This window comes from Ailuropoda melanoleuca, chromosome 5 (assembly GCF_002007445.2).
Source record: "Ailuropoda melanoleuca isolate Jingjing chromosome 5, ASM200744v2, whole genome shotgun sequence".
Classification (NCBI taxonomy): Eukaryota; Metazoa; Chordata; class Mammalia; order Carnivora; family Ursidae; genus Ailuropoda; species Ailuropoda melanoleuca.
Window position 1 is genome coordinate 113,571,229 of NC_048222.1, and position 12,004 is coordinate 113,583,232.

Genomic DNA, 12,004 nt, shown 5'->3' on the forward strand with positions numbered 1-12,004 from the left:
AAAGGGTCACAGTTAGTCGGCAAACATTCTAGACTGTGTTAAAATAGACATTGTAGGCAGCAAGTGAAGAGGTAAAAAGAAAGGGAATTGGAAATCAGGCAGAGCCGCTTAACCACTTGACTTAACAAGGGTGTGGAAAGGGCACTCTGACACTTTGTCTCTCACCTTCCAGCCTGCCTACCACTTGTGTCCAGAGGCTTTTGAGATCCTTTGGAGCTCCTTGGAGCCCTCATACGTCTCCTCACAGCAACTCTAGGCTCCTGGCCTTGCCAGTCAGCTTGTGTTTACGGCAAGGGGAGCTGCTGGTGTGTGCCTCTGTGACTTTTCTTTTCCTGCCACCTCAGCCCTAGCCTTTTCTTCTTTCCCTGTGACCCGACGTCACTACTCCTCAGTTAAAGTTTCTGGGGCTTTGCCATTCTAAGATTCTGTGAAGCGATGTTCCTGTGAATGCTCATGTAGGAAAGAGCCCAGAGTTTCAAAGCTGAATTATTCCTGAATTATTTGCCAAACCAAAGCTAAGGAACAAGAGGCAGTACGTGCTGATGGCATAATTTATACCACAAGGAGATGTACTTTCATTTCCCCAGTAAATAATGCCTGCCACAACTGCATGATCTCATTAGAATAAGCTAAGAACAGTTTTAGTTTAGCTTTTGCAGATATTGATTACCCATAGAGATACATCCAGAATTTCCTTGTGGAAGACTCCACGGAAGTGACAACCAGTGTGAAAGTCCCATTCACCCATTAGTCCTTCTTATCGATTTCCATGTAAAACCCAAATTGCTGGCTCCCTTTCAGGAGAGGATTTTAAGAGCGGAAGCTGCCAGCTTTCAGATTTCTCTGATACGCTGACCTTTCGGTTTGTAATTTTAATGTCGTTTTTTTGTGAACTACAGAATCGGTATTTGGTGGGACAGTGTGTCAAGAGCTTTTTAATTTGCTTAACTTTCATGAATCTTTGCTGTAAGAGAAGCATCAGCAGAAAACTAGGTGAGTCTGACTCCCTGCCCCGTAGAAGCCACAGGATTGCAAAACACTGCTGTGTGCCATACGCGTCGTCAATCCGCAGTGTGTAAATCGGATTCAAGGGAGCGTCTACCATCAGTGTGTTCGTGTAGACCACTTTCTATAGAAAAGCAGGGGTAAATCCTAGGCGTTTGACTTGCCTTAGACTTGAGCCGCAAAGAGCCAGGCAGGGGGAGTCTTTTGCGTTGAGTCTCACTTACTCCCAATATAGCAGTCAGTCACCTGGCCCTTGGCAGTATGAACCACACAGAAAGAAGAGTGGGGAAAAAGCAAGAGCTATTTGGTAAAACATTATTTTCATATGCTGCTTCTAATTTAACAGTTGTATCCAGATTTATTGGTTTGTTTTGTTTTGTTTTGTTTTTTTACTTTTCTTTGGCATTGAGACCTTTAATTGGGAAAGGGACCCCAAAACAGTCCTCAGTAATGACTGTTTTTTTTCACCACCACCCAAAACGAAGCCACCATTCTCTTTGTTTTTTTTTTTTATTTTGTTTTTGTTTTTTACGATTTATTTTATTTATTTGTCAGAAAGAGAGAGTGCAGGCACAAGCAGGGGGAGTGGCAGGCAGAGGGAGAAGCAGGCTCCCCGCTGAGCAGGGAGCCCAGCATGGGACTCGGTCCCAGGACCCTGGGATCATGACCTGAGCCCAAGGCAGATGCTTAACCAACTGAGCCACCCAGGCGTCCCGACCACCTTTCTCTTTGGTTGATATTCCATTGTGCCATCAGTTCTAGCCTGCTGAATTGCATTTTGCTCAGTGGTTTATGCATTAAATTATACCTTTTGCCATCTCTAAGAACATAAACGAAGCAGTACCATAGGAATTTGTCTAGCCAGCTTTGTTGAGCTTGTTATATTCCGACAGTCTCCCCCTCTCCCCACCTGTCAGTTGACTGACCATTTTGCATCTGAGGCTCTCATTAAGGAGCTAAGCAGCTACAGGTCTTCCCTCAGCACCTGGTGTTTTGGACTTGGTGCCCCAGAGACTGGAGAGAGACCAGTCCTCTGCCCTCCTTGGCCTTCATTGGATTTCAGTAGAAGGCAAACCATTTGGCTCTCCCCATTAGAAGAGCTAGAAGGTTCTAACTGTAAGAAGGGTTATACAGCTTCAGTGAGAATATAGACTCGTAAAAATGCTGGTAACTCCAAGGACGTTGTCTACAGAGGAGCTCTGGGACCACCGAGAAGAGAGACAAACAGAAAGAAAGAAGGAGCTGATGACAATTCCCTGTGGATACATCTGACCTTCCAGCAGGGCTGATAAAGGAGATGGGGTGGAGGATGTGTGTTTGATGGGCACTTCACTGATGACACAGCCCCGCACAGTGCCTTGATTGGGCTCCCTGCTGATTTAGTTTCTCTTTTCTTTACCATCCCAGAATTTCATCTGGGCCTAGATGGTCATTGGTTTTCAGACCTGCAAGATATTTTAGCCACCATCTTGCCTAACGGTTTTATTTCACTAGGATGCAGAGGCAAGGTGAACTGCCCAAGTTCACAAAGCTGGTTGTAGCTAGTTAGTGCAGAGCTGAGACCTAATTCTTAGGTTTCCCCCTTCCTAGCCCAGCACTTTTTGAGCAGTGCTATACTGGCTTTTATGATGAAGCATTCTTGCAGTCAGCAGCTGGTAAGACCCAGCGTTTAATTAGAGATTGCTAGTTGCTTCTGCTTTTGCCCTTTCTCTACACTAGAGAGAGAAAATGTGAGGTAATTTAGTTGCCATCCACATGAAGTGCATGTAATGTGGAAGTTGGTATTTTATCTTCCTTTCTTGGTCCAGGTAGCTCAAGGACTATTCTTGTATCCTTGGGAACACAGCAGCTTAAAAAAAAAGAACTTGTGGGGTGGCTGGGTGGTGCAGTCAGGCATCCAACTCCTGATTTGGGCTCGGGTCATGGTCTCAGGTTTGTGGGGTCGAGCCCCGTGTCAGGCTCTGTGCTCCGCAGGGGGTCTGCTTGGAATTCTCTCTTCTTCTCCCCCCACCTCTCCCGCTTCTGCTCACTCTCTCTCTCTCAAATAAATAAATATATCTTTAAAAAAGCGAAGCTCAGGTGTCTGGAGTCTGGGCCGTGCCAGGCAAGGAGAAAAACTAAAGATTTGGGTTTTTTTCCAGGGGAAAAAAAAAGAACTTGTTTTTTTCTTTAAGTAATACATGTTCATTGCAGAGAATTAGAAAATACGGATAAGCAAAAGGAATAAAAGTTTGAAAACAATAATGCCACTCTACAAATCACCTTTTATTTTTTATTTATTTTTATATTTTTTAAAGATTTATTTATTTCTTTTAGAGAAAGAGAGAAGGAGCACACGGGTGTGGAGGGTGGCAGAGGGAGAGGGAGAAAGAAACCTCAGCAGACTCCTCGCTGAGTTCAGAGCCCCACACGGGGCTTGATCTTAAGACCCTGAGATCAGAACCTGAGCCGAAACCAAGAGTCAGACGCTTAGCTGACTGAGCCACCCAGGAGCCCCTCCAAATCACCTTTGAGACTTTGTATATATATGTGTGTGAGTATGTAAAAACATATATGTATATATGTGTGTATGTACATGTATGTATAGGCTTTCCATGTTAATAAAACTATTTCTGTAATGTCAGTTTTAATAAGTAGACAATATTTTATTTTGTGTGTAACATAATTTATCTGATACACTATTATCGGAAACATGAGTCTTTTTTTCCCCTAATGTTAATTGCATTTTGAACAACCTGAATCAATATCCTCTGAAAAAAATCTCTTCACATTCCTTTATTCATCACTTGAGGGTAAATTTATAGAAATAGATATGCTGAGTCAAAAAGTATACATATCTGTAAGGCTTTTAGTGTCTCTGGCTGGATTGCCTTCCAGAAAGATAGCCACTTACCTTCTCCCCATCAGAGCGGGAAAAGACCTTGGCACTTAAGTGAAATAAGTAAAATAAGGAGATCAACCACATCCGGGACTGGAAGAATTTTACAGTCAAGGCTGGAGGAGTTACCTGGGCTTCTCTTTTCTCAAAGTGGTTATAATGCTATGAGCATATAATTATGACCCATAAGAGACCAGAGGCAGGGTTACGTAGGAAGCTTACAGTAGTTACACAAGGAGTTGTTCTAGGAGCTCCTTACTCCAGTAACGTGCACACTTTGCAGTCCGAACATAATGATGCCACGGCCAGAGACATTTCTGCTGAATGGGTGTTACTCAGGCAAGGGTTAAACAGCTGCTATCTTAGTGCCCTGACATCAGAAGTTAGAAATACCTCCTGCATCACCTGTCAAATGAGATCTTTGTCTATTGCTTGCAATGGTAATAGCAAAAGCAGCTGTTTATTGAGTGCTTTGTGTATTCTAGGCCTGTGCTAAGGACTTCACGTGTGTGTGTTATCTTCTTTAATCCCCAGCACAAACCAATGTGGTACGGGTTATTACCTACATATTACAGATGAGGTATTTGAAGCACAAAGAAATTAAGTAATTTNAAGTTACCCAGGCTTCTCTTTTCTCAAAGTGGTTATAATGCTATGAGCATATAATTATGACCCATAAGAGACCAGAGGCAGGGTTACGTAGGAAGCTTACAGTAGTTACACAAGGAGTTGTTCTAGGAGCTCCTTACTCCAGTAACGTGCACACTTTGCAGTCCGAACATAATGATGCCACGGCCAGAGACATTTCTGCTGAATGGGTGTTACTCAGGCAAGGGTTAAACAGCTGCTATCTTAGTGCCCTGACATCAGAAGTTAGAAATACCTCCTGCATCACCTGTCAAATGAGATCTTTGTCTATTGCTTGCAATGGTAATAGCAAAAGCAGCTGTTTATTGAGTGCTTTGTGTATTCTAGACCTGTGCTAAGGACTTCACATGTGTGTGTTATCTTCTTTAATCCCCAGCACAAACCAATGTGGTACGGGTTATTACCTACATATTACAGATGAGGTATTTGAAGCACAAAGAAATTAAGTAATTTACCTACGATTACAAGTCAGTATGTGTACTTTTGAAATCAGCTGTACTCTTTTTTTACATCAAAGCCTGTGTTCTGATCTATGATGTGATCTTGTCTCCCTGATAACCAGGCTTCTTATTTTTAATCTCTAGTCATACTTACTGCACTTAAGTAGGTTTTGTTTTTTTGCGTTTTGTTTTGTTTTCCCAACTAACATCCTTTTTTTAAATTCAATTCGTCAACAAAGTACATCATTGGTTTCAGATGTAGTGTTAAATAATTCATTATTTGCGTATAATACCCAGTGCTCATCCCAACACGTGCGTGCCCTCCTTAGTGCCCATCATCCAGTTACCCCATCCCCCCGCCTACCTCCCCTCCAGCAGCCCTCAGTTTGTTTCCCAGAGTCAAGAGTCTCTCATGGTTTGTCTCCCTCTCTGATTTCCCCCACTTCAGTTCTCCCTCCTTGCTATTCCTTCTGTTCCTCACAGGAGTGAAACCATATGATAGTTGTCTTTCTCTAATTGACTTATTTCACTTAGCCTAAACCCCTCCAGTTCCATCCACATCAATGTAAATGGTNTGTCAACAAAGTACATCATTAGTTTCAGATGTAGTGCTAAATAATTCATTATTTGCGTATAATACCCAGCGCTCATCCCAACACGTGCGTGCCCTCCTTAGTGCCCATCATCCAGTTACCCCATCCCCCCGCCTACCTCCCCTCCAGCAGCCCTCAGTTTGTTTCCCAGAGTCAAGAGTCTCTCATGGTTTGTCTCCCTCTCTGATTTCCCCCACTTCAGTTCTCCCTCCTTGCTATTCCTTCTGTTCCTCACAGGAGTGAAACCATATGATAATTGTCTTTCTCTAATTGACTTATTTCACTTAGCCTAAACCCCTCCAGTTCCATCCACATCAATGTAAATGGTAGGTATTCATCCTTAAGTATAGGTTTTGGAGTGAGGTAATCATGCATCACAAAGAAATATCTACTGATTATCTGTCAGTAGGGTCCTAAGCCTTTGTTTTAATCCTTAGAGGCCAGATATGATAGAATCAAATCGTGGGTCCATCTTAATACGTCTTCCTTTTTATTTCAAGTAGTCTTTATGTACTTTAAGATATATTTTAAGTTAGATGAGAGGTTAGACTAGGATGATTTTGTATTTTTCATCATCTTAAATAATGTTCAAATTTTGCCCAGATATGTGCAACAGGGCCTATGGCTAGCATTCTTAAAAACAAAACAAAATAAATAAAACAAAAACCACCACTCCGAAAGATAAAGATTCCCATTTTTCCAAAATTAATTTCTAAGTAACCTTAAGCCCATCAAGTGTTGATCTAGTTTTTACCACAGCAGAATGCTTCAGCCTGGATTGACTTGGATTTTCTGAAAGATTCTCATTCCCAACACCGTCTTTCTTCATTGTTCCAGCTGATTGCACAGTCAGGTCAGCTTGGATTTCCTGCTGTAGCTCTGTAAATGAAGCCTTTCCAGAAAATCGACAGCCAAGCCCTTCCTTTCTTATTCTGAGCATCTAGCACCTTCTGTTCAAACTTCTGGGTAAACAGACCAGTCCCTAATCACAGCACCGGAGCCCCGTGTTACCTCACCTTCAAAAATAACAAAAGAAAGCTTCCAAAATCTTAACTACTAAATACAGCACTTGTATTTAGTGTCTTGAGAAAGGAAAGAGCTATTTATAAGGAACATTTAGGATTCCAACATTTTTCCTTTGGAGTTTTGCTCATTCCTAAAGAGTGGTCCAGCAAAATGACAGTGGGTCTCAAGCAGTTAACAGGACATTTGCTCTGTGATCTCTGAGAGGTAATGTGGACTCTTTGGTCTGGAGTGAGAACTGAACAGGAATGGACACCTGATTTCAGAAATACTTTTTACAAGGGTGGCGTCTTCAGAATTTGTCTCGTCTGCTGGGTCAGGGAATCCAGCTCTGCTTTATCCCTGTTGATCGTACTTCTAGTTCCTCAGAACCTGGAGCATTCAGGAAAGTGTTCAGACAATGTGGTGCTTTTCTATAGTAAGCAATAAATGTAAAAGGTATATTTCATTACTCACCCTAGAAAATATCTCTTGGGAGATGAATGGATAAAGATGTGGTGCATATATACAATGGAGTATTAATCAGCCATCAGAAAGGATGAATACCTACTATTTACATCGATGTGGATGGAACTGGAGTGGAATATGCTAAGTGAAATAAGTCAATCAGAGAAAGACAATTATATGGTTTCACTCATACATGGAACATAAGGAATAGCGTGGAGGACATTATGAGAAGGAAGGGAAAAATGAATGGGAAGAAATCAGAGAGGGAGACAAATCATGAGAGACTATGGACTCCTGGAAACAAACTGAGGGTTGCTGAGGGGAGGAGGGTGGGGGGATGGGGTAACTGGTTGATGGGTATTAAGGAGGGCACATGTTGTCATGAGCCCTGCGTGTTATACACAACTAATGAATCATTGAACACTGCATCGAAAACTAATGATGTTGGCTAACTGGTCATAATAATAAAAAAAGTATCTGTTGGGGATAGATAAGTATCCATAGTTAATTCCTGAAACTACCAGTGGCTGATGGCATTTGTGTCTTTTTCTCTTCTCGAGTAGCATATGGTGATAATGGTTTCCTATAATGGTACATGAAGTCCTTCCTTATCTAGAGCTCAGTCTTCTGGAACTTTGGAATCTTAGATAATAGAGCCAGAAGAAACCTCCAAAACCTGTCTGGTAGTTCAGAAGCAGGCCCAAGGCACTGAGCACGCTGAAAGAGCTGCAGGACCTCAAGATGCTGAGATATGCGGTGTCGGCTCCTCTCCTATATGCGGGAGCAATGAGCGGCTCAGGATAACTCTAGAAGCCTAGTCTTTTCATGTGACACTCAGAAGTATGAGAGAAGCAACAGGAGATGGAGAGCAGAATGGAAGCCTCACAGGCGCAGCAGTGGGGGGCAGTGGTAGTAATAGAAGATAGAAATGCGGGGATTCCCGTCCTGGGCAGCAAGAAGTGGAAGAGCCGGTGGTGCAAATGGTGTTAGGTGGTACAAGGTGGAGATCACGGAAATGATGGACAGTGTAACGCGTGGGACACAGCAGGTCCTGGGACGGCAGAGAAGGCGGTAGGTGGAGAAACAATGTTTATAGTAAATCTGAGCTTTAGTACAAGAGTACTGTCTCTCTCTCTGCTTCTCCCCTGCCCCTGTGCTCTCTCTGTCTAAAAATGAATAAATAAAATCTTTAAAAATCTATGTTAAAAAAAAGATGAGAATTAGCCATAATGTCTTTGTATTTTATCCACGACAGTTGGAAGTATGAGTAAATGCTTGTTGAATGAGTATATGCATGCACCTGCACCATTTTTACCCTGCGTGTGTGGGTGGCTGTGTGTGCTTACGTGAATACGTGCAGAAAGAACACTCTGAAGGCAGCATGTGCAAAGCTGAAAGCGCACCTGTTCTGTCCTGGGTCTTGTAGCTGATAGACTTTTCTATCCAGAATAACTGAACATTAGTGAGGTTGAGCCGAGGTTGGATTCCAGAGCCAGCGTAACCGGGACTCTAAAGTCAAGTACCTGGTCAGGGGCCGAGCATGGTAAGGTACCGGTCAATAGCCAGACCGTGTGAAAACCAGCCTCTGGAAAGCACCTCTGCGATCAACATAGGCAGGGGCAGAAGAAGAAGCAAGATCAGACAGGTGCTGGGAGTTGTGCCCGGCAGGTCTGTGGAAGCTCAGCTGTCCCATGGGTCTCCAGGAGTGCCTCTGTCCCGAGGTGCACGCATCCGACAGTGCCAGCAAGCACAGGTGCCTGGGGTGGCGGGCTCATGGCAGGCATTAACAGGCTCTATCTGCCTATCACAGCCAGTCACAGCTGGTGATGGTAGGGACCTGTTTACAGACAAGGAAGGGCACGGCATATTTTAGAAACTTTTCCAGTGACCAGGGTGCCTGCGTGTCTCAGTTAGTAACACGTCTGCCTTCAGCTCAGGTCGTGATCTCAGGGTCCTGGGATCGAGCCCCTGAGTCGGGCTCCCTGCTCGGTGGGGAGTCTGCTTCTCCCTCTCCCTCTGCCCCTCCCCTGCTCATGCTCTGCTTGCTCTCTCTCAAATAAATACATAAAATCTTTAAAAAGAAAGAAACCTTTCCAGTGACTGTTTAAAAATTTGAAGTCTGAAGTGTTTTAAAGCACTCTGGTAAACTCCAAAATAACTCATTCCCCTCAATATTCCAAATGGGCATTGTTGTTTGCATCTGAAAAATATTTCCTATTTCCCAAAGTATCTCTGTGGACGTTATCCCTTGGGATTTTTATAGCATTGCTCTGAGATGGATAAGGGTTTGTTGTGTGTGTGTGTTTAATTCATCTCCATTTTACAGATTAAACAAAACTGTCTAAAGTCATCCAACTGGCTGGTGGCAGAGGGAGGGGGGCGCAGGTGTCCTGTGTTCTAGCTCTCTCCGTGACATCGCGGTACAGAGTCATCCCTTGTCTTTACCTGTGGTTGACTCTGGCCCCAAATAACGAGCCATTGGTAACGCCCACAGAGATCAGCAGTCTGTTCCTTCGTGTTTCACACCGCTGCCTCTCCACGAACAAATCTGCTTTCATCCTCTGCATCGGGATTCCGTGTAGGCAGCTTTGGTGGTTAGTGTTAAAAGAAAAGAAAATGAACTTGGGTTTGGTTTTGTTTTTTCTCTCCTTACACAGTGGTTCTGAACCCCCTCAAACCTGCCTCACCTCGGGGAGATCTTAGTTCTGCTCTGACAGTTCTGAGTATCATTGTAGACACATTCGTGCCTCCCGCCTTTCTTTGTCAGGAGTCAGAGTGCGATTCTGACTTACCTTAAATTACTGGTGACAGAGAACAAAGAGAAGAAGAGACACTGTTAAGAAATTAAGGAAAAGAAAGCTTGGAAATCTAAGGACATGCCTGGAGGTTGAATCAGTGGAATCAGAAAGTCATTCCTTAATTCTGGAATGAGTAGCCTACGATTTATATATATGGATATGAATGATTTATAAAACATGGTTTTCTGCAAGATCATTAACAATCCCAGAGCAAGAATAAAAGGAGAAGGGGAGGGAATTTAGCCCAGTATCTTTATAGCCACATCCTGGCGGCATACCTCCGTGGGACACTGTGCAGTCCTGAGCGGAGAGCGGTGCCCATTACGTGGGCTACAAGGCTAGGGTTGTTTCAGTGTGGAGCTTGCCAGGCGAGGTGACTGATGCTTCTCATCACTGACTGAAGTGTAGTGACTTGCTCGGAGGCTGTGAGGATGACCTCATCCCATTACATTTCAAGGCGGCCGTGCTCGCGAGAGCCAGGCAGCTGTTCCACAGCGATCGTCCACTTTCACGTCTCATTCATAATTGAAGTGAGCAAGGATCATTTTTGCCCATTATAGAAGGTGGTTACATCAGACCTCCAGGGGCATACCAAAGCTCTCATATTCTTGCAACTTAACAACCGTAACTTCGTATCCTAACGAGATCTAGTTTCCCTTGTGACGTGCATGCAGGTTCTAGGAGGGAGACAAGTGGAGGGTCATGCTCAAGTCCCAATCCAGAGAAGTGAGTGGGAGAAGTGTTGCTGTCTTTTAACTGGAGACAGCGTCGGAGAAGTTTCTGAACCCACCTGATCAGACTTGACCATAAGACACTGCTTACTCGGAAAGGGAGAAAGCATTTAAAGGCAGAGCTGTTCGGACAGTGGTCTCCTTTAGTGACACTGCCTTTGATGAAGTGCGCCTATTTAAGTATCTTGTAAATTCCTGAAATGTTAGTATCATGTTTTATCATCTTATTATTCGTACAGGAGGTTCCAGAAAAGAAATCACCGAACACTGGGAGTGGCTTGAGCAGAATCTACTGCAGACACTGTCCATCTTTGAAAACGAGAATGATATCACCACATTTGTGAGAGGAAAAATACAGGTAGAGGGTTGTTTGTTTTGTTTCGTTTCAACTTTTAATCGGAAATAATTTCACACTTACAGAAACGTTGTAAAAGAGCCTGTAGACCTTTTGCATATTCTCCTGTTGTTAACGTTTCACCCCATTTACAGTATCATTGGAGTGCTCATTTACTTTCTGTTTGAGGGGAATCCCCCCCAAATCCTTCACTGTGTATTTCTAAGAATATTCTGTTAAATAATAACACTGCAGTTAATCACCTCCAGTAAATTTAATGTTAACATTATACTTTAATATTTGGCACATACTCCAATCTTGTTCATTGACCCTGTGTCTAGCATTTTTTCCCTTTCAGTCCAGTGCAAGATCCAGTCTAGGAAGCTGTTGAATTGGTTTTCATCTCTTGTCTCCTTCAATCTAGAACGTTTCTATAGCCTTTCTTTGTCTTTTATGACATTCATGTGTTTATGTATGTGTTTCTATTTTTTTTAACGGGATATTTTTCATTTTGGGTTTTGTTAGATGTCTCCTAGGATTTGATTCTGATTATGCATACCCAGGAAGAGCACCTCATAAGTGATCTTACGTCCTTTTCAGAGTGTCATTTCTGGAGGCACATGATATCTCCCCTCGTGGCTGATAGAAACCCAGCAAGGTGTTACCTACCCGGGTTCCCCACTGTAGAGTTAGTAATTTTGCCTTTTCCAATAATAAACAATTTGAAATGTTCTATGGGAAAACACTCTAAAGCCATGCAAATAACCTACTCCTTATCAAAATTGCCCCATGATTTAGTGTCCGTTCATGATTTTTTTGTCTGAACCAATCTTCGCTGTGACCTTTTTACAAAACGATCGCTTTCTGATCCCAGCATTCTCTCACATTTATCAGTTGGCACCTGTTATTCTGCTATAAGCAAGAGCTCTCTTGGCATTTATTCATTGATTTGTTTTTGTTATGGACTCGTGGATTCCTGTGTTTTTCAGTTGTTCATGTTTCATTACTGGACTTAATAATTTTGGTACTCACACTGTCCCAGGTTTAGCTAGAGGAAACACCTACAGATTGCCTCCTTTGTCCTTGTGACATGTCCCTGTGGCTTTT

The 12,004-nt window shown here is 43.1% G+C and overlaps 1 protein-coding gene across 1 annotated transcript in view; it reads left to right on the plus strand.

Moving 5' to 3' along the window:
* The window catches only part of TBC1D9 (TBC1 domain family member 9), a 114,253-nt gene that overhangs the window by 49,753 nt on the left and 52,496 nt on the right, over positions 1-12,004 (plus strand). The window contains exon 4 of the mRNA XM_034661737.1: positions 10,803-10,921. Coding sequence (XP_034517628.1) covers positions 10,803-10,921 — 119 coding nt within the window. The remainder of the gene's footprint in view (positions 1-10,802; positions 10,922-12,004) is intronic.